At 50.3% G+C, this 25,770-nt stretch overlaps 1 protein-coding gene across 3 annotated transcripts in view; it reads left to right on the forward strand.

The window, feature by feature from the left end:
- The window catches only part of EFR3B (EFR3 homolog B), a 70,297-nt gene that overhangs the window by 18,238 nt on the left and 26,289 nt on the right, over positions 1-25,770 (forward strand). For all 3 annotated transcript variants that reach the window (XM_070428805.1, XM_070428803.1, XM_070428804.1), the window contains exons 2-4: positions 9,582-9,658; positions 10,624-10,751; positions 18,817-18,967. In XM_070428805.1, the coding sequence (XP_070284906.1) occupies positions 9,582-9,658; positions 10,624-10,751; positions 18,817-18,967 (356 nt within the window). The remainder of the gene's footprint in view (positions 1-9,581; positions 9,659-10,623; positions 10,752-18,816; positions 18,968-25,770) is intronic.

The following is a 25,770-nucleotide window of genomic DNA, read 5'->3' on the forward strand; positions in this document are numbered from 1 at the left end:
TATGATCTGTATGGGAGTCACTTTCTAATGAGGCACAGGGGGCCCAGGCCTCGGGAACGGTGAGAAGAGACGCTAGTGCCTGCTTCTGGTGGCCACGGTTCATCTTACCCAATGCTCCTCCTCCCCCCTCCCCCCCCAAATTTCAAAGTATGTCAAAATAAAAATTATTAAAGGTTCCATTTTAACATTCAACCTTGGAGGAGTTAGTGGTAACTGAGCTGGGATAAAAAATGGAGGAGGATGAAGTGATGAATAGCAGGTACCAACATCCTTTACATTAGAAATGTCCCCCGCAGCCAGGAGCAGGAACTGGCGGTTGTCCAACAAGGAACTGAGGAAAGGAGAAAGGAGGGAAAGTGAGAGCAGGTAAGGGGAGCAGAGGCTCAGAGGGAACGGACCCTGCCAATCAGGCTTCCAGACAAGTAACAAGGGGATTGGGGGGGAACTTATCTACACAGCGCCCGTGACAATGAAAAGAGAAAACCCACTGTGGTTTGGTTCGCCAGTGGGCCAAGCTGTTTTCTTTTCTCCACACCCCCCCCCCCCCCAATTTAATCATAATTTCCAGAGTTTGGGGCACACTGCAGATGGAGTTTAGTATAGACCTTTCCCATGAAACACTCCACCCTAGGAATTTTTCCATGATGTCACCTATTCTTCAAAGTTTTGCCAGTGAGGTTTGCACTTAAATTATTTATTCAGATGCATGTCAGCCAGCTTGCGAAGTTTCGCTCCGAGTTCCTTTGTGTACAGACGCCTTGGTGAGGGGGTGTCCTGGGCTTAGGGGGAGTGGGCATCTGAGAAGCAGTGGACATCTGAGGAACCTCTGAGGCTGGAGGCTCCCCCACTGTCTTCCCTCCAGATTGTTCATCAGCTTTTGCAGTGATTGTACCGGGCAGTTTCCAGACTCTGGCCCCTGTCCCCGCTTTTTCATGGTTGAGCTCACACATCACTCTGGTGATGGGATGTTATCGATGCTGTCATCCCACAGCGGCGGGGTGAGTTTCTAATCCAGTTTCCGGGACACGGGACTCGGGACATACCATTAAGGGTGGGGGTAAGGCATCGCTTTTGTCACTGATTCCAAGCTTTGGACTCCCCCCTCCTACCCCCCGCCTTCCCAGCTGCAGGTTGTCCTTACTCACGTGTCCCCATCGGCCTTTCCTTTCTCTTCTCATTTGCCACTGCCTTGCTCTGGCCTTATTTTCCTGCCTTGGTCCCTGCTCCAGTCTTAGTGGCCCTCCTACTTCTGTTCTCTCTGAACCCAGTGCCGCTGGCCAGATTCCTCCTGGTAGGTCTTCCTAATACACGCTTCCCCTCGGCTCACATCTCCTTTTCAGCAAACCCTCAAGTAACTCCCCTTTGAGCGACCAGCCAGCCCCATAGTAGGTTGGCTGCCACTGGAGGGAGAAATAAGATTTGGCGGCACATACAGGGTGGGCAAGAGTAGTTCACAGTTGTTTGCGTCGGTACAGTCCACCAAGCTGGTTCAGATCGTATCATCAGTTATATATCACGTTTTAAAAAATGACCCATCTTAGAAAGTGTCCTTTTCTACTCGAGCACACTTTCTTCACGCACCCCTGCCTACACACCGACTCTCACCTCGGATCTCCCGACTCCGTTGCTCTGAAGCAAGGGCCCCTCTTGCTCCTGATGTTGTTCCTCGCTCCCTGTGTGATCTGGGGCAAGTCCATAACCTCACTGACCTTTGGTTTTCTCATCTGAAAATACTAGCCTCGTGGCATTTCTTTTTAAGTGCAGAGTACTTAAGTGCATAATACAATAGGCGCTCAGGAAGTGTCAGTGTTTTCTTCCTACCTTCTTGCTCCACGGCAAGCCCTCTTTCCCTCACCATTCAATGCAATCCTTCTCTTTTAAATAATGCTCACGAGTCACCTCTGACACCCTCCCATGCTATCTCCCGTTGCCTCAGCAGCCCTGCTCTGTGTGTGCGTGACATTTAATTAGGATGCTCCTGATTACACGTCCCACATTCCGTTGAATACATTTTCATTTCTATTTTTACCCGCCAACGACGGAAGGTCTTCGAGGGCAGAGACCTCAGTGCTTTCATGTTCTATGAGTCGTCGGATTGGCTGAAAGCCGAGGTTCGGTGCCATCTGTAAAACAAGGGTACTTGTCTCCACCTCGGAGACTCTCTGTGAGGATTAAATGGACGAATGCAGGTGAAATACTGAGCAGAGTGCTGGGCGCAGGCAAACTCACACCCGGCGGCTGCCGCTGTCCCAGGGACCGCGCTCGGTTGTGTTTCGGCTGAGAGCTTTGTCCTTGGGCACCTGAGGGGTGATGCCTGCCCACCTCTGATTTCTTAATAGCTGTTTGTGCTTCACACACCAAATGAAAAATAAAACCAAGGGCCATTCTTGCTTCGAAATTCCATTTTGCTCTATCCTGCCTTTTCATAATAATTGCCATAATAACATCCGTGATGATAATAGGTAATCATCTTAGAGTGCTTATTATAAGCCAGGAACAGTTCTAAAAACTTTCTTGTATGAACTTATCTCCATCACAACCCTGGGAAGTAGGTTCTGTTATTCCCATTTTATAGATGAGTCGCCTGAGGCACAGAGACTTGAATACCTTGCCTAAATCTGCACAACTTGTGGGAGCTGGAACTGGGGTGGGAAGCCAGCCTGCCTGGCTCCTGAAAAGAGTTGGGATAATTTTTTTTTCCTGCTGTGAGTGGTTCCAAGAGACAAAGAATGGAAAACCGTCCTGTTTATTTTTATCCGTGACTCTCTTGAAGAGTGATCCCGAAGCCCAGCGAAGCGTACAGCTAGGAAAGAATTGAAGCCCTGACATTAAATCCATTGGACACATTTCTCTCTTTTTAAATCCTCATTCTCAACTAAGGCGGCAATCAGACCAACCAGGAAGGGCTGCAAAGCAGTGAGCGTGTTAGAAATGCAAAGAGCTCCGGGCGGTCAGGCTCCTGGTTTGTCTGTAGATTCACTGGCCCAACCTGTCTCCCCAGGGAGAACTCGGCTGCCGTTTAATTCCTCTTCCAAGAAAATCTGTTTGGACACTTGGACTCTGCCTCCTTCCCAGCCAGACTCGTTTTCCTCAGCATTTCCTCTTGGCCTCTTGAATCCCGAGTCTTCCCCGACGAGGAGAGACAGGTCCTGCCCCTTGCGGACGGCCCCTCCACCACAGCCCTGCAGCCCCACGGCGCCATTTGACTTTTTTATCACCAATAAAACCCAGCCAGGCTCCCCCTGCATGACTCCCGGCTTTAATTACCGAGGGCAGATTGCCGCATCATTCCCAATAATGAAAAATTGGAAACAGCAATGGGAAATGATTAAATGAGTCAGAGTCTGGTCAAAAGGCGAAATAGTAAGTAGCCATTGACATGAGGCTCTGAAAAATATTGAGTGAGAAGACAGATGCTCACAATATAAGAAGGAAATAGGTTTTTACACTATCCTATAGGATCCCAATTTTATGCATATATTTAAGAAATATGCATACATAGAGAAACAAAAACTAGAGCAAATACACTAAAAATTTTAATAATCATGTATAGTGTGAGTGTAAGTGATGTTTACGTTCGTTTTTATATTTATTTTACAGACTTCTACATGAGCATGTATTCCTTTTAAAAAATCAGAAATGAGGAAAAAGGGAAAGGGAAACCTTTTTAGTTTTCTTGAAATTTTCCCCTTTGAAGGACTGTTGATTTTTTCCTTTCATGGATTCGCCAGTACTTACCAGTTCGCTATATCCCTAGAGACCCAGCTCAGGTCTTGCCTCTTCCAGGGAGCCTTCCTGGATTTGTCGAACTCCCAGAGATTTCTTCAGTTGTGTGGACTCCTTAGTCTCATTGTGACACATCATCAACTTTAAATGTGTGTGTGTGTCTCGTGTCCTCGGTAGAGTAAGTGTTTCTTTTTTTTTCTTTTTATGGCAGAACCTATACATTTTTAAATTCCTCCTCTTCCCCATCCTACCCTACCCAGCAAGTACTGTGCAAACTACTGAGGTTCAGTTAACATCAGCTGGACACAAGGCCTGCCCCTTTCTCTCTGAACTTCCTCCAATTCTTTCAAAAGGGTGTCTGTGCCCCCGGCCCTGGGTTAAATTTTATTGTAGATTGTTTAAAAAGAATTCAGTTTGCTTTGTTAGGGATGATCAAATCCAGCCCGTGCCTTTACAAGGGGATTGTAATGTTTAAAAAAATAAATATGAGATATTTTGAGCAAAAAGGCATTTTCCTTGGTGAATGGGAATAATGGCATTGATGTTTATAAGGAGGAAACCAAGAGCTAGGAGAGGAGGTGACTTCCCCGGGCCTCATGCTGATCAAAGACATCACAGATCCTGCCCTTTTCCCCGGCCCTGCTGTACCGAGGTCCAAAAAAAAACGAGATCGAAGAATTCACAGTTTATTGAGGGGGGAAATATGAGTCCTGAAGTAGCCTGAGGGCAGTGGCAGAAGCCTGTTCAGGATAATATGGTGCGAAGTACATACACATGGCAGCTGAGGGGGGCGGGGATGTGATGCTAGAATCGGGGGATTATTCGCTGGAGGGCTCCCAAGGAGGATCGGCAGGTGCCAGGGTGCGGGAGGCCCCCGCGTGTGGTGATGGCAAGGCCCCAGCTCATGGCTCTGACTCCCCTGCTCCCTCACCATTTCCAGTTTCTGCCCTGTCCCTGTCACCGGAACACCTGTCATCGCAGCGCCTGGCTCTCCAGGGCTGGATGGCTCCCCCAGTCCGCTCCTCCTCCCACCTCCCGGCCCTCCTCACACTGGGCTCTGATGTGGCCTCTGGCTGCCGGACAAGGGCTGTTCCAGGAGACGGCACAGCGAGAGGCCCGGCTGCAGCAGAGGAAGGACACAACCCCTCCACCCCCCACCTTTACGGGCCACCCCTGGTTGAATACTAAGTTGAAGGGCTGATATTTAACATTATGGCGAGCCGCCTGCACTGCTTGACTGTGAAGCAAAGTGAATCAAGCAAAGATTTGCCTTAAAACTACATATACAGCCCGAACCAGTTTGGCTCAGTGGGTAGAGCGTCAGCCTGAGGACTGAAGGCTCCCAGGTTCGATTCCGGTCAAGGGCATGTACCTTGGTTGCGGGCACATCCCCAGTAGGGGGTGTGCAGGAGGCAGCTGATCGATGTTTCTAACTCTCTATCCCTCTCCCTTCCTCTCTGTAAAAAATCAATAAAATTAAATTTTTTTAAAAAAAGAAACTACATATACAAAGAATTGAAGCAAGGAGACTGGCCAAGTGGCATTTGCAAGGACTGGATCTCAGGTGTCCGGGAGATGTCCTAGGGATGGTGGCTGTGGAAAAGGAGAGCACAGGATGGACCTAAGAAGTTGTTGAGGATATATTTTGGGGAAAGTGTGGGAGAATTCGGGGAGAGAGAATCATGGCAGAGAGGTATGTGCTGTGTGACCTTGGGCAGGGCACTAGACCTCTCTGATCCTGCTTCTTTATCTGTGACATGAGAACAAGTGTAACACCTTCCTGGTTCTTATGAGTGTCATCTGAAGTATTTGTCAAGTGCTCAGCCTAGAGCTTAGTCGAGGTAATAGGATCAAGCAAGCAGAGCAAGAGAGAAACGGGGCTGCAGTGCCTGAGAGTCTCGGGGAGACAGATGCTGCTGGCGGCCAGATGAGAGGCCCAGAGCCCATGGAGCCGTCACATGCTGGGCGTCACATGCTGGGCAGGCAAGGCGCGGGGCCAGTGCTTCTCGCCCTGGCTGCGCACCAGGATCCCAGTGGAGCACCTCGGGCTCCTTCTCAGAGATGTGAGGGTGGTTCTGGTGAGCGGTCAGGGCTGCAACCCCAGGCCGAACCTGGAGCACATGGGCAGGGAGCCAGCACGTGGCAGGGGCAGGGCAGAAGGAACCCTGACCCCATGCTACCCACCAGCCAGTCCTGGAGACAGATTGGCCCCAGTGAGCCCAGCCTCCAGAGCCCAGGGTAATGGCCACTCCGGAAGATGGCCGGGCAGGACGCAGGCCCTGGAGCCAACGGGTTTCCGACAGGAGCGTTGCCCCAGGTCCTCTTGGGAGGACTGCCTTGCAAGCACCGGAGGCCCAGAAACTCCCCTTCTAGGGGAGGAGACAGAGCTGAGACATGAAGCGAGTCAGTCAGTGGAAAGTTGTGAAGAGGAATGGACAAGGGGTAGCACCTTAAAGGAGGTCAGGGAAGTTCTCCTCAGTGAGCTGACATCTGGGCAGGCTCCACAGGGTACGGAGTGGGAGCCAGGAGGATGGAGGAAAGAACATTCCAGGGGGAATAGTAAGTGCAAGGGCCCAGAGCAGGTGTGGCTGGGGGGCGGGGGGGGGGCGGTCAACCATAGGAGAGGGCAGGCGGGCAGGCACGTCCAGCCACAATTAGAGTTTAAAGTTGGAGGAAGGCGCTGGAATCTTGCCGTTGGGCACCCTGTTAATCCCCGCTGATGGGATTTTTCAGCAACCAGAGCAGCGACATGCCAGTCAAGTTGGCCATATCACGTTTCCCGCTCGAACTTAAAATAGGTATTAACGTGTTAGTGACAGAAGAGGATCCTTAATAAACTGACTTTCGTCGATGTCCCGTGTTCGCATCGGCCAGATGTGATCCCCAGGGAGTAAGAGAAGGCAGAGAGCGCTCTCTCAGAAGTATAAGGACTCAGAATTTAACAGTTTTTTTTGTAGGCACGTGGCTGTGAGTTACGGCTCCACATACGTCTTTGTACTGACATTAAGAATAAACACCATCAGCCCTGGCTGGGTGGCTCAGTTGGTTGGAGTGCCGTCCTGTATGTGGTTGCAGGTTTGATCCCTGGTGGGGGGCAACTGATTGATGTTTCTCCCTCCCTCTCCCTTCCTCTCTCTAAAAAAATCAGTTGTAGCCCTAGCCAGTTTTGCTCAGTGGGTAGAGCATTGGCCTGCGGACTGAAGGGTCCCTGGTTTGATTCCGGTCAAGGGCATGTACCTAGGTTGCAGGCTCGATCCATGGTCCCGTTCAGGGCTCATGCGCTCTCACATCAATGTTTCTCTCTCTCTGTCTCTCCCCCTCCCTTCTACTCTCTCTAAAAATCAGTGGAAAAATATTCTCGATGAGGATTAACAAACAAAAAAATCAATTTAAAAAAATCTTCAGGTGAGGATTTAAAAATTGTTTTAAAGAATAAATACCATCAGAAGCAAGATGAAAGGAATATATCAAATGTATCCCTTAGTATTTGGTCATGAACTGTGTCCAATTACTTCTCAATGAATGTCTTCTATTCTTTGTCTCCCCCAACCCCCACCCTCACCCCCCTCATGGCCTGGTTGTAGCTGCTCTGAATTCACCTTCAGGATGGAAGCTTCTAGGGGTGCCTGTGGGTTCCCCTCACCTCCTGAGCTGCGGTGGCACCCAGAGGCGGGGCTCCTGTCCCAGCTCTGCCAGCTCGTTGCCTAGTGGGAGAGAGGCCTTTACCTGCCGTGTTAGACTCTGAGGACCGCCCTACGTGTGGAGCGCTGCTCACTCAGGCCTTTCAGGCCTCTGGCCGAGGCCCCCAAATCACTTTCATTATATGACGGTCCCTTTCCTGCGTGGGGCAGATCAGATGGCAAGGCGACAGCCTAGAGCCCCACCGCCCCACCGCCCCCACGAACCCCTGCACGAGGCTTCTGCCCTGGTGCCCACAGCGGGCTTGTGCTCTCCACGTCTGGGTTTCCGACAACCGAGAGCCTGGCCCCTCGGGGCAGCCCGGCTCCTGGGCCCTTCAGGAAGGTCTGAGAAGGGACTGACGGGTATTCTAAGTCCTAACTTCATTCTCTATCTGCTCACGCCCTAAAAGCGCGGAGGGCACCGTCCCTGTCTGAGGGGCGGGGAGGGGGAGGCTGCTGGGACGTCTGGGTTAGAAGCATCAGCAGCGTGGCCAGAGGCCAAGCACCCCCCTTGGGAGGAAGGCAGGTGTCACTCCTGGGCTTTGAGGCACAAGAGGGGGGACGTGACCCTCAGGAGCTGTCCCATCTCGAGGAATAACCTGGTGCCAGCCAGCGGGAGCCCTCACACCTTCTCTGGGCCGGGCGGGCAGGAGATGAGGGGCTGAACCCGGGGGCCTGGGCTTGCCACCCTCCCTGTGCCTGGCCCCGAGGAGGCTGGGGTTCATAGCTAGCCCTGTGGTGGGGAGAGGGGTGCCACAAACCAGCTCTCTGATATCCTGCCCTCTGGGGGTGCCCCAAAGCTTCTGTCCGCTCATATCCAAATCACCTCTACAGCCCAGTCTCCTCTCCTTCCTCCTCCCGGCACTGCTAGGCCCCCACCCCCACCCCACCCCCACCCCCACCCCCGCTCCTCCCAATCACAACTCCCAGAGCCTGTTCTCCGCAGGGTAAAGCTTGTGTGATTAAAGCAATTCCCACAGAAGCACTTTATTCTTTTCTGAAAGCCCTTAGGCCTGACCCTTCCAGGGCACATTTGCATTTCAAGCAGAGTTTGTATGAGCAGAATTCAGCGTTAATTGGTGGAAATGGGGGGCAATTGTTTGGGGAGGAGACTTTCCCAGGCCCGGCCCTGCTCTCCTCTTTCCTCCCCCGGCGCGGGGAGGGGTGCGGGAGGGGTGCCGGGCGCCCCTGGGAGGGCCCGGCTCGGGAGGAGGGTTACGGAGCCCTGGTTCCCAGAGGCTCCGCTTTCTTCACCAATTGAGAACCCTTTCTGATGGGACCTAAGATGGAGTGCTTTCCCCAAGGTTTGCTCTGTTGTCATTGATTTCCTAACGCCATCACTTCACAGCCCCCAAGACAGATCTCAGTCTCCTAATGGAATATACTCAGCTTTCTAAAACCTGTCACCGGTTTTCCTTGGGCCACAGCGTGGTGGTGGGGGAGGGGGCGTGGCTGCCCGGGAGACCCTCCCCTACTCTCAAACCCCAGTTTTCAAACACCGGACAAGCTGCCGGAAAGATGCATTTTCAAATCTTAATAATGAATGATAGTGTTAATGTATCAGTGTTTCACACAACTGTCTATGTTGGAAATGGCCTCAGGAGAGAGAGCGGGAGAGGAAATTGAGGGGCAGAGGGTGAAAGAATTGGGGAGCAAACAAGGGGCAGCAGAGGGAGAGTGACCGTGTCTCCCAGCTGTCCATCCTCCTGACACGGGAGAAGGTTCCCGAGCTGAGGAGGCAGCTTTATAGAGTGAGTGTGTGTGTGTGTGTGTGTGTGTGTGTGTGTACATAACCGTGCAATGTGTGGGGGCAGCGCCTGACCGATATGTACGCTCCCATCCCAAAGCCTCGCCCCTCAAATGCCGCCCCCGCCCCCCCCCCCCCCCCCCCCCCCCGCCCCGGCCTGGCACCGTGAGCAGGTGCGGGGCTGCCGCCATCGCCTCGCCTAGGACACTGCGCCTGACCCCCAGCAAAAGGCGGGGAGTGAGGAAGGCAAACGGCAGGTGGGGAAGTAGTGGGCGATGCCCGCCGGGAGGATGAGGCCCTGCGCTCTAGGGGAGGGACCTTTCTGTCTCCATCTTGGGTTTGGTTCCTCACAGGCCACCCTGGCCTGGTCCCGGTCCCCTGGGCCTGACCCGGAGGCTGTGCTCACGGGTTTCTCTCTGCCCCTCCAGGTGTGTGCGGCTGCTGTGGCGCCCTGCGCCCCAGGTACAAAAGGCTGGTTGACAACATCTTCCCTGAGGATCCCGAGGTGCGTCACTGCTCCATCTCAGGGCTGCTGGGAGGGGAGCAGGCCCCCAGGGCCCCTTGCTCCTGGGCCCCTCGAGGAGCCGTGGGGGCGGGGAGGAGCTGAAGGCGGAGGGATTTAGGTCTCTGAGCTCAGGGCTCTGGGGTGGGCTTGGCCTGCTTTGGGCCATTGCTGACCTGAGACATCATTCGCACTCATGTCTCCGGGTGACAGTTCCTTGAGCTGCCGACTCTCTTGCCGGGACTGTTCCTGTGTTTAGTGCGGCTCAGGAGCCCATGTCTTCTCCCGGCTCCCCCTGGTGTCTGCCAGGTGTTGGGATGTGCACACAGGACCCCGGGCTCCTTGGCTTCCAAGCCCCCCACCCCCACCCCCCTCAGGCTGCATCCCACGTGTGTGCTTTCAGGAACGTCAGAATCGGATGTACTTGACTTGCTCTCTGGGACTCAGTGACCTCTTCGTGATGGGCAGACAGGGAGGTGGGGGTCCCATTTCCCGAGCCCCCTGGAGATTCTCTGTGGGTTACAGAGCTGCCTTCTCCTTCCTGTTCATCGCTTGGTGCTGGATATCCAACATGTTCTACTTCTGAGTCACTTTCAATAAAGCTTTCATACACACACACATACACACCCATATGTGTGTGTACACATACCTATACACACATGCACAAAAATGCTTTCATGTATATCCACACATTTGTGTACACACAAGTATACACACACACATATACACATTTATAGCACTTACTAGTTTTAGTTCTAGCCAACACACTTTGGGCTAAGTTGTGAGTTTCTGGAGGGTATGAAGTATATCTTAATCCTCTCTCAGTCCCTGAAATCTGCATGCTGCCTGTCACATGCTTAGTGGCACTCTGCCTAATGTTGATGAAACGGAACGAATTTTACCTTGAGACTTGAACTCTGCCGGCCACGGTAGGGCCGCCGAGAGCAGGAACGGTCCGTCTCTTCCAGGACGGCCTGGTGAAGACCAACATGGAGAAGTTGACCTTCTACGCCCTCTCGGCTCCAGAAAAGCTAGACCGGATCGGCGCCTACCTCTCCGAGAGGCTCATCCGGGATGTGGGTCGTCATCGATACGGGTAAGTAGAATGGGGAAGGGAAAAGGGTATTTTCAGAACCCATGTTATACGTTTAGGGTAAACCTTTAAGACATTGATAGTGGACCGGATGATTGCCTTTTGCTGCTCTGCATATTCTCCGCCCATCGCGGTCCGTGCTGATGAAAAACACCTTGAAATTCACAGCTTATGCTCTGCCTGCCCACTTCTGGCTGTCATCCCTGATGCTAAACACACACGAGCACCGAGTTCACAGGCAGGTGGGCTGGGTGGGGAGGCAGTGGGGCAGAAGAGGGTGCATTTGCCACTGGGTCCGACATCCAAGGTTCATGCCCATATGGTCAAACCGTAAATCCAGGTACCTGCACGACGGCCTTTCTGTGTGCAAATATTCTGCTCTCCCAACCCTCCGTGACGAGGAAGGTGGTGATGGTGTTGAGGGAGGCACTGGGTAGGGGAAGACCGGGAGGGTGAGGAGAGAGATCAGCTCTAACAGCGTTTTCTTCTCTAAATGGTTACGATTAGAGCCCCCAGGGAGGCTTTCCAGACTTTAAATACGTAGATGCTGCAACGGCTGCTTTTAACAGGACGATGCCAGTTTTGAATGGCAGATCAGAGGGCAGTGGACAGTTCTAAGTGGCTCTGCTGACCACAGAATATTTTCACCGAGAGAACTGCAGAGAGGGCAGGCAAAATTTGTATTAATGTTTAATGTTATTGCTTGCATATTGGCTTCAGGCTCAATCTAGGATAAAGTCATTTTTGCTTGTGTCCACCTGCTTTGCTGTATGTTGAGGCGATTTATATAATCAGCATGGACACTATATTCTTGCCTTTTTTTTTGAGTGTGCGACCTAATTTTATTCTTTAAAATGGTCATAGAAATGAATAGGCTTTGGTCTTGCTTTTGTGCCAGGACAGCTTGATCTCAGATTGGCTGGTGGGTCCTGCAGAGGCGAGGCCCTCCTCATGCCGTCAGCGCAATGCAAACCTTTCCACTCTGGTTCTCCATCTCCCTCAGCAGGAGGAAGGGGCCTTGAAGGGAGGTGGTGCTGTGGGCAGTGGTGGGAGCCCATGGAGGCGTCAAGGGGAGGGCAGAGAGCCAGGGTGATTGACAGCCAGTCCATCTGGAGTGGGTCGAGAGCAGGCTTGGCAGGTGTGGTGGGCCTTGCTGGGTGGAATGGGGAGTCAGGAGCAGGTTGTGGAAAACTCTAGAGGTCAAACTGAGGAGGTTGGATTTTATTCTAAAGGAGCTAGGAAAGCGCAGTTTCGGGTCCGTGTTTTGAAGATCACAGCTGGCAGTGTTAATGGAAGAACCCGAACAGAAAGGACGGGAACCAGGGAGACATTGTCAAGGCCACGGCTCTGAGTGATTCTTAGGCGATGGCTGGCCTTGCGACAGCTGCCCCTCTCTCCTGCCTGCTGGACTTCATCTCCGCCCCTGGATCTGTGTTTTCTCTCTAAGTCTGGTTTCCACGTTTTGCATGGCCTGCTTCTCCTTTCCTGGAGGCTCAGTGCCTCCCTGGCTCCTGGGGCCACTCCTCCTGAGCACAGGGCGTTCAAGCAGCACCAGCTGCCTCTTCTGGAATTCAAAGCAAGGGACTGCCTGCCTCACTCCTGCACACCAGAGCCTCTGTGTACTTTCCTCAGCTGTTGTAACTCATCTTCCGCCTTGACCCTTGACCCTGAGTTCCTGTTGTTGCCAACCTGTGTCCTCTCCAAGACGTGGTTGCTGCCCATGAACCCCAGTCCATCCCAGAGTCCTTGGGTCCTGCCCGCCTCACCCGCTGGGAAGCCCAGCTATTGCATCACCTGCTGCTGTGGTCTGTCACCTGTTCTTGCCTTCTCCCTTGGGCCCCTGCCGTGGGCTAGTCCTCAGCACCTCCTTCCTGCCCCATTCCGCTCCAAGGACCCAGTCAGGCCAGCTCAGGTTCCCAGACCAGTTGCTACACTGGACACCTTCCAGGATACCAAGCCCAGATCAGATCTCTGCTTGGACCGGCCTGTCTGACCCTAGTCCTGCTGAGCAGGTATCACCCTGAGAAGCCAGTACTCTGCTCCCATTGAGAGTGTAGGACATACCCTGGTAGGTTATGGTAAGAAAGGACCAAGGCAGCAAGCATTGGACTAGGGGGGTTCCAGGGTCCCATTGACTTCTAATCTAAGATTCTTTGCAAAGTTCATAGTCACAATCCTGCCATCCTTACTATTGGGATCAAAGATGGGGAATGAAGAAGAGTGTGTTCACAGATGTAGGCTTTAATATTCGTTACTTTCAGTTTCACTTCTACCATAATGTTGACTTTCCCTCAGAGTTTCCACTCCTGGTCAGTAGCCAATTTTTCTTTTTTTTCTAGCAAAGGATGGTTTTTTCTTATCAGGACTTTTCTGGGAATTTTTTTACAGGAAAAGGAAAAGCAACAATCTAAGCTCTGGGGTTTGGAAGGCCTTCTAGTTTCTTCTCTTGCCAAACCCCACCCCACCCCTTCCTTTCCCCTCATGTAAACTCTATAAAATAATGGTGAAACCCTTCATACAGAAGGCCGCCGGGATGATTCATCAGAGAAGAGAATTCCACGCTGCCCGCCCCATTTCCCACCTGCCGCGTTTGATTAGCAGAAGGTGCCCAGGTTTGTCTGCAGGGGGAGTCTGTCCCCTTTGGAAGGGCCCCAGCCCTGCAAGACTCAGTCTGATTCACTGGCCCACAGAGCAGACCTGAAACATGCTGGAACAGGGCCCGCAGGCATAGCAGGTTTCCTGGGCTGAGACTGTGATGGCCTCTGAAGGTCAAGGCTATAATGACAAGGGCAAGGCTATAGTGAGCCAGGAATGGCCAGTCCTCGGAGCAGGGAAGAATGGTGACTTTGTTCACAGAAGGAGCTCAAAGACCCAGTGCTGCCTCTGTATTTCAAAGACACTCTGTAGATAAGAGCATGACCTGATCTATTTGTGAATGTGCCCAGGGATGACTATTTTGGAATATTTAAGAATATTTTATTCTAATAATAGTAAATGCAATTTAATAATAGTTGACAGTTCACAGAGATAAAAGAAATAAACATTTTATAAGCATGGACAGGAAAATTTTCAGAGTAGAGAGGCAGTGTTTCTTATGGTTGCTCAGTGTAAGAGTTAGCTCAAGGGTACCTAAGAAATGGTTTCTAATGTCTCAAAAAAACAACAAAACCCAAAACATTTAGAAGATGCCATGACTGCTGTTATTTTATATGCTTGGTTTGCAAAGCTGACTCATGTGCAAGACAGTTTTGATGCACAAGAGATGAAATTAAGTGGCTGCCACAAGAAATATTAGGGAGCCTTGCATTTTGGTCAGTGCAGTTCCCATCAAAATGCTAATGTTATTTTTCTCAGAGCTAGAAATAATCCTAAAATTTATATGGAACCACAGAAGACCCCAAGGAGCCAAAGCAATCTTGAGAAAGAAAACACAGTTGGAGGTATCATGCTCCCTGATCTCAAACTATACTCCAAAGCTGTAATAATCAAAACAGTATGGTACTAGCACAAAAACAGGCACAGATCAATGGACTAGAATAGAGAACTCAGAAATAAGCCCCTGCTTATATGGTCAACTAATCTATGACAAAGGAGGTAAAGATATACACTAGAGCAATGACAGTCTCTTCAACAAGTAGCATTGGGAAAATTGGGCAGATACATGCAGAGAAATGAAACTGGACCACTCTCTTAAAATACCAATGGCATATTTCACAGACCTAGAACAAACTTTCCAAAAATTCATCTGAAATAAAAAAAGACCCCGAATAGCTGCAGCAATCCTGAGAAAGAAGAACAAAGTAGGTGGGATCTCAATATCAGATATCAAGCTGTATTATGAAACTGGACCACTCTCTTATACCATATACAAAAATAAACTCAAAATAGCTTAAAGATTTAATTGTAAGCCCTGGAACCATAAAACTCCTAGAAGAAAAAATAGGAAGTAAACTTTATCTGACATCAGTCTGAGTAAAATCTTTTTGGTAATAGTCCCTCGAGCAAGGGAAACAAAAGAAAAAATAAACAAATGGGACCACATCAAACTAATAACCTTCTGCATAGCAAAGGAAACCTTCAACAAAATAAAAAGGCAACCTACTGAATGGGACAATATATTTGCAAATGTTATATAGAGGTTGATATCCAAAATATATAAGAAACTCATACGACTCAACAACAAAAAATGAACAATCCAATCGAAAAAATGGGCAGAAGACATGAAAAGACACTTCTCCAAAGAAGAAATACAGATAGCCAACAGACATATAAAGATGTTTAATGACACTAATCATCAGGAAAATGCAAATCAAAACCACAATGAGATACCGCCTCACACTGGTCAGAATGGCTGTTAATCAAAAAATCAACAAATAATGTGTTGGCAAAGATGTGGAGAAAAGGGAACCCTCAGGCACTGCTGGTGGGACTGCAATTGGTGTAGCCCCTATGGAAAACAGTACCACATGGAGTTTTCTCAAAAAACTGAAAATAGAACTACCATTCAACCCAGCAATCCCAATTCCGAGTATCCAAATGAGAACACTAATTCAAAAAGGTATATGCACCCCCTTTGTTCATTGCAGCATTATCTACAGTAGTCAACATATGGAAGCAACCTAGGCGTCCATCAGTAGGTGAGTGGACAAAGAAAATGTGATATCACATTTGTGAATGTGAATCTGCCCAAGTTCCCCTCATTTTCATGGCAACGCTTTAGTCATGTGGCCTCACCTAGCAGCAAGAGAGGCTGGGAAGTGTTCCCAGTGAGCAGCCACAAACTCAGCTAAAATTCTAACACACACACACACACACACACACACACACACACTGGAATATTATGCAGCAATAAAAATAATGAAATCTTGCCCTTTGTGACAACATGGATGGGTCTAAGTGAAATAAGCCAGGCAGTGAAAGATAAATATCATGTGGCTTCACTTATATGTGGAATCTAAAAACAAAACAAAACAGGCCTGGCCAGGTAGCTCAGTTAGTTAGAATATTGTCCTGACATGCCAAAGTTGTGGATTTGATCCCTCGTCAAGTCATATACGTACAAGAATCAACCAATGAATGCATAAATAAGTGGAACAATAAATCAATGTTTTTCTCTCTCTCTCAAATCAATAACTAACAATTTTAGAGGGATGGTTACCAGAAGAGAGGGAGGTGTGGATGGGTAAAAAGAAGAAGGGGGATATAGACAATAATATTGTGATAAGTTTACATGATGACAGAAGATTACTAGAATTAGCTGGGTGATCGATCACATTGTAAGGTATAAAAATGTCAAATCACTATATTGTACACCTGGACCTAATATAACCAATATAAGATTATATACCAACTATACTTAAATTAAAAAATAAGTTTAATAAATTATTTAAAAGTCAACTGACCAAAAATAAAAAATAAAAGAAATAAAAAGAAGACAGAGATTCGCTAGCAAAGGATTTTTAAATACTTGCCTAACATTAAAACATGGATATGATTTGGCTTGCCACATAAAGAACAGACCTTTGAATTCATCCTTTATTATATATACTTGAGGCCTGATGCACGAAATTCATGCAAGAGTAGGCCTTCCTTTCCCCGGCTGCTGGCACCGGCTTCCCTCTGGCACCCTGGACCTGGGCTTCCCTTGCAGCCCCGGCTTCGTCCGGAAGGACGTCCAGAAGGACGCTGGTCTAATTAGCATATTACGCTTTTATTATTATAGATAGAGCACATGAGCCTGACTTGAGAGTGTCAGGCAGCTTTAACACATTAAAAGCCCGTGGGGACAGCTTTCCCACAGTCTTTGAGATGGGTCTTGTGCTGCTTGCTTTTGACTGAGAGCCATTCACTTGACTCTTGGGCACCCCAGTTAGGTTTGGGGGTTCTCCATTCACCTTGCCTCCCCTGCATTTTCTCTGTAGGGGGAGTACTTTCCAATTCCATGTGGTTTGGCTCTACAGGTAGAAGGCCCACACTCCGAGCCCATGGATGCTTGTGAAGACCTCCCCTGTGGGAGGATAGAATCGTTTCAACTCTTACTTCTTCTCTTTCCTGTGAAGGCAGTCACTTGGTTTGCTTTGGATTGCTCAGGACTCACGCTTATTTGCCTCATCGGGTTCTAAAGCCCTCCCCAGCGTGATTATCAGATGCTGATGTTATTTAGGGAACAGAGAGACTCAAAAATACAGTGGCTCCAGCAACATGGAAGTGGGTTTCCTTTCTCTCCTGTCACAGTCCAGGCGGGGTCTGTGGGCTCTGTGCCCAGTGAGGTCATCCAGGGACTTTTGTCTCTGGGTGCCCAGCTGTTGCCATGTGGGACCAGCAGAAGGAGGAAAAGAGAGGACATGAAAGACAATCCTGTCCTATAAGCAAGTCATGCTGACATCGCTCACCTCACTTCCCCTCATTTTCATGGCAACGCTTTAGTCATGTGGCCTCACCTAGCAGCAAGAGAGGCTGGGAAGTGTTCCCAGTGAGCAGCCACAAACTCAGCTAAAATTCTAAATTCCTATGGAAAAAGGGGAAAGAGATTCCAGGGGTGACATCTAGCATTCTGCCCCAGAAATTTAACTTCTTAAAAAAAATTATAAAGATTTAAGACAACATAATTCCTGACACACTTGCAGCAACCTCCTCATTAGGAGTGAAAGATGGCCTTTTAAAAAAAGTGAACATCCACCTTGTTTCCTTTAGAATGCAAATGGCTTGTAAGTGGGAAAAGTATCTTTCAACATTCACTTTATCGGACCATATGCTTGTTTTGCCACTATCATGGAACACATGTTGGAGTGAGCGTAGACATGCACTCCTCATTCTCAGGAAGAATTTGGCTCGTGGCATTTTTCTTGGGATTTAAGAGAGGCATTGAGGAAGACCAAGGCCGCCGGGATGACGGGGGTTGTCCGGTGAAGGCTGGTTTTGGAAGGATTGCTTATTTTTAGCACGGAGAAGAGAATAAGAAAAATGAGACTGTTGTTTTCAAGCAGTTGAAGGACTGGCAGGTAGGAAAAGGTTCAGTCCTCTTCTTGCTGCTCCTAAACGTAGAATTGTGAGTAAAGGATAGAAGTTATTAGGATTTGCTTGAAACATAAAGAAGTTTTTCTCTGGTTGTCAAAACACAGGATGGGCTGATTGAACTGGTAAGCTATTCACCATTGGATGCTGTCTAGTCCTAGTTCTGAAGGCATTCACTCAGGTTTTAGACTTTAGAATTGAGCCAGTGAGGGAGTTGGAACTGACACAACCCATATTCTTCCTAAGGTGGAAATAATTTTAACTCTGTGGCTGTCTCATCCTCCATGAGGTCAAAATGTCCCCGAGGTAGGGTGCCACTCAAATATGGTGGTATCATCAACCATATTGTTTGTGTAGATCATCATAGAACGGAGATCTTCAAACACAAGACTTGCTAATTTTATATTCCTCAACGGTCCCAGGCCCATCTCAGATTCTTCATAAACTGTCTTCATAAAGTTCTTCACTGCCTCCCTCCCCAGAGCCATCTCTTTTCTTATTTGGAACCTCATGGGATGCCTTACACGATTTTCTTGTAGCATTTCTTATTTTCCCTTTAGAGGAGATTTCTGGGTACTTATCTCATCGTTGGACTCTAGGCTCTTTAACTTGAAGGACTTCTTCATCCTTACGCCCCCTGCAGCGAGTAGGCCAGAGCTTTTCCTCAGTGGCTGCTCAACAGACACTCCTGGACTTGGATCACATCATTCTCTGATCTCACTGGATACTTGGTTCAGAATTTGCTCTTCTGGGCACCTGTCCTTTTTGCGTGTGTTTACCCATGAAATGGAACACTTCATCTGTCCCCATGTTCTTCAACCGTAAGATGAGGGGCTGAGAGGTTGGCCTTGAGGCCTCCTTCCAGCTCCGATTCTCAGCCTGGAGTGGGCACTGGATGGAATGGCATCAGGCATTGACAACTTGGAGAAGAGCCTCATTACCCCGATGCTGCCCAGGAAGTCACTGTGCGGCCATCTAGCTTGCCCCGCCCCGTCAGGCAGTGCGGGTGGAATGGACGTGGGGCGGTGGGATGGCATTGGTGCTGTTTCCCCAGGTACGTGTGCATCGCCATGGAGGCGCTGGACCAGCTGCTCATGGCCTGCCACTGCCAGAGCATCAACCTTTTCGTGGAGAGTTTCCTCAAGATGGTGGCCAAGCTGCTGGAGTCAGAGAAGCCCAACCTGCAGATCCTGGGCACCAACTCGGTAAGGAGCTGCCCCAGGGGCTCTGGAGGTGGGAGTGGGGGTGGAGGAGGGTGGGACCTCTGGGTCAGCGTCAGGATCCATTCCTATTTGCTCTCTGACCAGGAGTACCGCTCAGTGCTTGTCTTAACGTTCCCCTTTGTGTGAATACAGGTATGTTTAGTTTTTTATTTGACTAAAAATATAAGATTTATATTATAATTTATATAACTATATCCTAGATACAATCAATTTAAAAAAATAAAATTCACCACATTACAGCATATGATTCAGTGGTTTTAGTATAGTCACAAGGCTGTGCAACCATCACCATTATCTAATGTATTTATCTTTAGACTGATGATCTTCGAACTTTTTTTAGCAATAGATTTTCCCCTTAAAGAATTTTAAGTGGGGCCCTAAGACATATAAAAATAGATCGAAAGGGATGGGAGGGGTGCCTGGCACCCTCACAGCCCAGCCCGTGGCATCATGGGACATGCTTTGAAATCTAGTCCAGGTCATGCCTCTTTCAAAACTAGAATAAACTGATATCCATGGGACAGAGGTGCCAGATATGTAGAGACCTCGCGGGGAAGCAGGAATCAGGGCTTCTGGCTTAGTTCTGCCCTTACCTGGCTGGGCAACCTGGAGAGAGTTATCTGTGGGCCTCGGTATTTTCATGGATATGATGAGCAGGCTGAATGGTCCAAGCTCTACAACGCTGGCCTCAGTACAGTGACTGCTGTCATAAGAGGTTATGGTTCAGGGAGAGAAGAGCCATTAGATGTGTCGAGAACCGCCAGCTTCGTATGTGTGTCTATCCCTGCGGGAATATTCCGGTTGCTTTCTTCAATATCTTGCCCTCTCTCCTCTTCCCTCTTCAGGGCAAACTCTCAGCTCCAGGTCTTCAGGCAGCCTGGTGTTAAAAGCTCTGATAATGCAACGATTTTACAGATATCACACAGAAATGTGTAAGGATTGCCTTCTTAGCACTCCCCTCCTGCCTTTTCTGAATTTTTATTGCATATAGAACAGCTGCTTTCCTGTTCTATGTAAGTTGATTTAACCAGGAAATGATCTTCCAGTTTTCCTTTTTTACCAAAAGTCACAACCTGTGCCCTTCTCTTCGCTCTGTGAGCCAGCCGCCTTTGACAGATGACATGGACAGTAGCCGAGGGTGAAGTCTTTTGTCAGGTTGCCCTGGCAACAGCTTCAGATACGGTTTCCCTGGTCCTGTTTCAGATAACTGTAGTCTAGAAGAGAAGATCTGAATGGAAATAAACCAGTCACCCAGAGGGCGTGTCCCCCTGGGGGACACAGAAGCAGGTGGCCAGCAGCTCTTGCTTCCCCCTCAGCGAATCCTAGCCCTGGGTGGGCCTTTTATAGGCGACAGCCTGAAAATTCAGGGCCCTGCAAATTCCTCGATTCTCCATCACAGTGAATCATTTCATCAGCAAGACAGCGTGTCAACTAATGGTCACTGCACTGCAGACAGTGAGGAGGATGTAGGGACAAGCAGCTCTAAGTAAGTGAAGTCAGTGATTACGGTAGACTCGGAGTCCAGCTTTGGAGGCAGCCTTTGCTGCTGTCTCATCAGATGCTCTTTCCAGCTCTCTGAGTCTGGAAGCTTCTTGGACCTTCCCAAGAAGAGCATTCTCTTGCTCCCATCATTTTAGAGCTGCCGGCATGCTAGTGCCTGATATAATCTTGGTGTCGAGCCTGCGTTTCAACTGGTGTTCACGGGGATTCGAGGCTTTGTGGGGGCAGGGGGGCTGCAGGAGCAGGTCTGGGACTCCACGGAAGCTTGCAACTTTTCACTCGGGTAAAGGGTTTTGCTGCCCGAAAGTTGAAAGAAAGACAAAGAAGCGGGGGGGGGGGGGGGGGGGGGGGGGGGGGAGAAAGAGAGAGAAAAGAAAAAGCTGAGCTCATCTACCACCCGCATTTTGCTGGGATTGCTGCCCGAAACGGAGGCCCAAAGCAGTCAAAGAGCTCATCTGTGCTCGCACAGCTGGGGCACTGCATTTAGATGATTTATTCAGCCTTGTGGCGTGTGTTCTCTTCTCGACGGGCCCCACCCAGTGTGGGGTCCTCTCCCTGGAGCACAGCCTCCCTGTGGTCAGGCTCACCCGGAGTCACCTCTGCTCCCGCTCTTGCTCTTCCCGCAGACCTGGTTTTGCTGCCTGAATCCTTCTGCAGAGCCTGTCTTCAGCATCCCGCACCTTCAGGGTCACACCGGGCCAATGACAGAGGCCCCTGCACAGCTTGGGAAACCTACCGATTCCCAGGGCTCAGCCATACCTCCGCCTCAGCACTGTGGAGGGGGCCCGGGGAGTCTATGCTTTAGTTTCTCTTGTGGCACTAGCAACAGTTTTGGGGGCCACTGACCCACTGCAGTCTTAAACCTGCACAGGGTTCCCTCCCCTCTTCCTTTCTTCCTTTCTTTCTTTCTTTTTTTTTTTTAAATATATTTTATTGATTTTTTACAGAGAGGAAGGGAGAGAGATAGAGAGTTAGAAACATCGATGAGAGAGAAACATTGATCAGCTGCCTCCTGCACACCTCCCACTGGGGATGTGCCCGCAACCAAGGCACACGCCCTTGACCGGAATCGAACCTGGGACCTTTCAGTCCACAGGCCGACACTCCATCCACTGAGCCAAACCGGTCAGGGCACTTCCTTTCTTTCTATATTCATTATTTCTCTCTCTATGTCTCCACTATTTTGCTTTCTCTGGTTCCTTCCCTGTGTCCAAACATAAGTTCAAGTCTCTTCCAGTATAAAAACATGTAAACAAACAAGAAAAACAAAAACCCACAACGTTTTCTACACAGCCACAAAATACCTTTAGCTCACCTGAAAGACTATCATTCCCTGATTTTTAAAAGAAATTTAGTCCCAATTCAATTTTTCCTAATAGTCCCAACATTGTCTCGCCTTGCTGTCGTCCAGATCAGGACTCAGTAAAGATCGTGCATTTGCTTTGTTCCCTGTCTCTCAGATCTCAGTCGGTCCCAGCCCCTCTCCTGCCCTCTTTGTGTCTCATGACATTGACCCTTCAAAGAGACCAGGCCAGTGCTTTGTGGGACGCCCCACATTCTGCTGTGTCTCTCACTTCCTTGTGGTGTCATTCATGCTGCTCTCCTGGCAGCTTTACGACCTTCGACCTGGAATTAGATCTGACGGTTTGACTGGATGCGGTTAGAGCCGCTGGCCGTGTTACTTTGTGGGGGTGACCCTGTGGCGGTGTCTGGGTCCCCCTTTCATGGATGCCGAGTGCAGTCCCAGGTTAGGGTGGTGACTTGGGGTCGCTCTGTGGAAAAGCACACGTCCGTGCAGTTAGCCATTGGTGAAACCATGCACATAACAACCATTCCCCACTCATCTTTCGGCTGAGGTTTGGTCTTTGGTGGCGTCTCTCCTGGGTGCCTGCACCTTCTTCCTGCTCCCCTGACTTCCTGGCCCTGTCACTCTGGCTCTCCCCGCCTGGTGCATCCTTCCTCGTTTCTGAGCTGGGCTGAGGAATGGTCCCCCAGGGATGTACGTGTTCTCATCCCTGGAACCTGTGAAAATTACCTTATATCATAAAAGGGATTTTGCCGAGATGATCAAGTTCAGGATGTTGCGATGGGAGATTACCCTGGATTCTCCAGGTGGGCTGATGGAATCACAAGGGTCTTTATAAGAGGGAGGCCAGAGGATCGGGGTCAGACAGACGGTGGCGTGATGACGGAAGCGGAGGGATAGAGAGAAAGAGATGGAAGATGCTACTCTGCTGGCCTTGAAGCTGGGGGAAGGGGACCATGAGCCAAAGGATGTGTGTGGCTTCTGGAACTGTCAGAGGACCAATTTGCATTGTTTGAGGCCACTCAGTTGTGGGGATGTATTATAGCAGCAATAGGAAACACCACGGTTTTTCTCAATGATTCTCTTCCTCCATGCGCCCCTGAAATGTCTGTGGCCTCCAGGGCTGGCCCTCCATCCTCCTCTCACTCTCTGTGCCACCCCTGGGCAATCTCATCGTTTCTCGTGTTTTAAACTGTCATCTAGAAATGCTGCCGTCTCCAGCCAGTGCAGAAATCAACGGGCTGGAGTGGGTTTCTCCGGGGCAGGGCGGATAGAACTGAAACAGCAGGTCCCCGGGCGGCCCCAGCAAATGGCAGAGTCATAGAGCAGAGACAGCCGGTGCCTCCCCAGCTCTGTGCTTCCCAGGCTGAGGCCTTGGGGGCCCGCCCCTCGGGCTGCTCAGGGCCAGAGGGCTCGCCTTCTCGGGCAGCAAGGACTGGGCTTTTCCAGATCTTAAAACCAGTGATGCAAAGAAATCTTGAAAGAGGGGAGACGTGGTAGGGGTAGAAGGAGAGGATGTCTTCGGTCTCAAAATGCCGCACCTGGTAGCCAGGGGATTTGCTGGGAGAGATCACATCAGACTGGGCTGTTTCTCCTGTTTCCGGGAGTCGCTGTAAACAACAGCGACTTGGAGGACTGGGCCCGGGAGTTAAAGTCAAAACCACGTGGTTTACAAGCTCTGCTTTCCCGCTAGGATCCCCTTCGGGAAGCAAAGAGGCAGTGCCCATTTCTCCTTAGGTAGGCAACCAGCAGAAAGGCCTGCGACCCTGGATGAGGGGAGAGCTGGGGTCCTCAGAGCGCCCATCAGTAGAAGGGAAGGCTAACTTCCGCGTGGAGAGGCTGGGCGAGCGCCGAAGGGAGGCCAGCCAGCTCAGCTGCTGTTTTCCAGACCAGGGGAGAGCTGGTTTTGCAATGTCAATATTTGGAGATTCTCTTTCTTTATTGACCCAGGCCCTTTGTAACTCGCAGCTTTCACACAGTTGCGGCTCCTTCCTGTCTGTCCCAGAGCGTTGGAGATGTGTCCCAGCAAGCTTGGCACCCTTGGGAGTGTATAGAGAGCTGACACTTTGATCTTGAAAGGGTGGCCCCAGCAGTACCCATGGCCTTTGAAGTGTCACATGTTCAGGATTTTCAGTTCGTTGCTATGGAGACCTTTCTCATCATTGTAATATTAAAAAAAAAAAAAGAAACCAGTTATTATTTCACAATCTCATGCATTAGGTAAGTGGCATTTTCACAAAAGCCATTTGTAATGTATGAATTAACAATGGTAAGGGTGAGCCCGGCCAGGATGGCTCGGTCAGGGCACATGCCTGGGTTGCGGGCTCGATCCCCAGTAGAGGGGCGTGCAGAAGGCAGCCGATCAATGATTCTCTCTCATCATTGATGTTTCTATCTCTCTTTCCCTCTCCCTTCTTCTCTGAAATCAATAAACATAGATTTAAAAAATAATGGTAAGGGGAAACAGGCAGAAAATTCCTGCTTGTAAAAAAAATAGTGACCAGTGGCACAGGTGACTGGGCCCAGTGAAAACTCACGGGGTGTTGACAGCAAGCCAAAAATGCACTGGGGTGGGGGAGGGGAGGAGGCTAGACCGGTTGCTGTGATGGGCTGGTCATACCAAGTCTGTGAGGCAGCTGCTCTTGTTAACCCCATTTTACAGATGGGGGACTGAGGCACAGGGAGCCTTGGGAACTTGGCCCAGATCAGCTTCCTAGTAAGTGAAGGAGCTGGGGGTTCAGAAATGAAGTTTGGCTCCAGAGGCCTTCTCACAACCCTGACACTACACTGCCTGTTATGAGAGGGACGAAGGCCCTCCTCACTGCGGAACCTCAGAGACCCAGCCCCCTCTGGCAGCCAGGTTTGGGCGCACTGCCCAAGTGGACTTCCACAGTGTGATCCCATGACCAGAGCCCCCACAAAGCACCCCGATTTCACCCTCTGAACCACGAGCACCAAAGTTTCTATGTGGCCTCCCCCTGTCGGCGTGGGAGACTCAGGAACAGCGTGGGGTGGGCCCTTTAGCAGCTGCCCCCACGGGGACACCACAGGTCACCTGGCTGGTGTGTCTGTCCTGCTGGTCCCTCAGGCTCGGAGAAGGGATGCTCCTCCTGTCAACCTGTCACACCAAGGGTTTCTAAGGATGCTCGGAGATCCTGGTACCAAACACGGTGCCTGTTGTATTAGCTGGCCCTGGTGCACCCATAGCATAGTAAACGGGGCACACACCCTCCTATAGCATCACGTGCAGTCTCAGCACTAGACTGAAACGAGGAAGAGTGCTGTCCCACCCTGTTCACCAAATGACCTCCAGTCCCCGAATGGTACGTCAGGGGCATGGCCTCACCTTCCAGCCCCCTGCTCCCTGTCACCTCCGGAGCCCCCGCTCCCACTCTCCAGAGTCAGTCCACTGAGGGGTGGCTGGGGCTCCTCTCTGAATGTGCTGCCCGCATGGTCCACACTGCCCACCTGGGCTCCTCCCCTGTGACGGCCTGTCTGGGTCTGTGTTGGTGGCATGGAAAGGACAAGGGTCACGCTGCCCGGAGCTGCTGGAGCGGCCACAAACAACCACTGTCCCCCTGTCCACCGCAGCACAGTTCCTGGGCATCCGCCGTGCCAGGCAGTGCCAGTGCTGGCCTTTTAACCCCTCGTTTAACCCTGGCAACCACCCAGGCATCAGTCCTAGCGTCCCCATGTTACAGACGAGGGAACAGAGGCTCAGAAGTTACAGGAAGTGCCCACAGCCCCACAGATGACAAGATGCAGAGTGGTGTCTGGCCACAGGCCCAGCAGCCGGAGGCGGAGCACAACTTATTTAAGTAGAAGAACTGTGCTATCAAAATCAAAATTTGAGAAGAAGGCTCAAAATGAAGGTTCTGGCGGGGGGAAAGAGGACAGGAGAGTAAAGACCCAGGGACGCAGAGGGTCAGAGAAGGGAAGAATGAGGGTCTTTTCCAGGGAGGCGAGCAGCTGTGACTGG

This window comes from Myotis yumanensis, unplaced genomic scaffold (genome assembly GCF_028538775.1).
Source record: "Myotis yumanensis isolate MYYU_CA2020_CCGP unplaced genomic scaffold, mMyoYum1.0.hap1 SCAF_11, whole genome shotgun sequence".
Taxonomy (NCBI): domain Eukaryota; kingdom Metazoa; phylum Chordata; class Mammalia; order Chiroptera; family Vespertilionidae; genus Myotis; species Myotis yumanensis.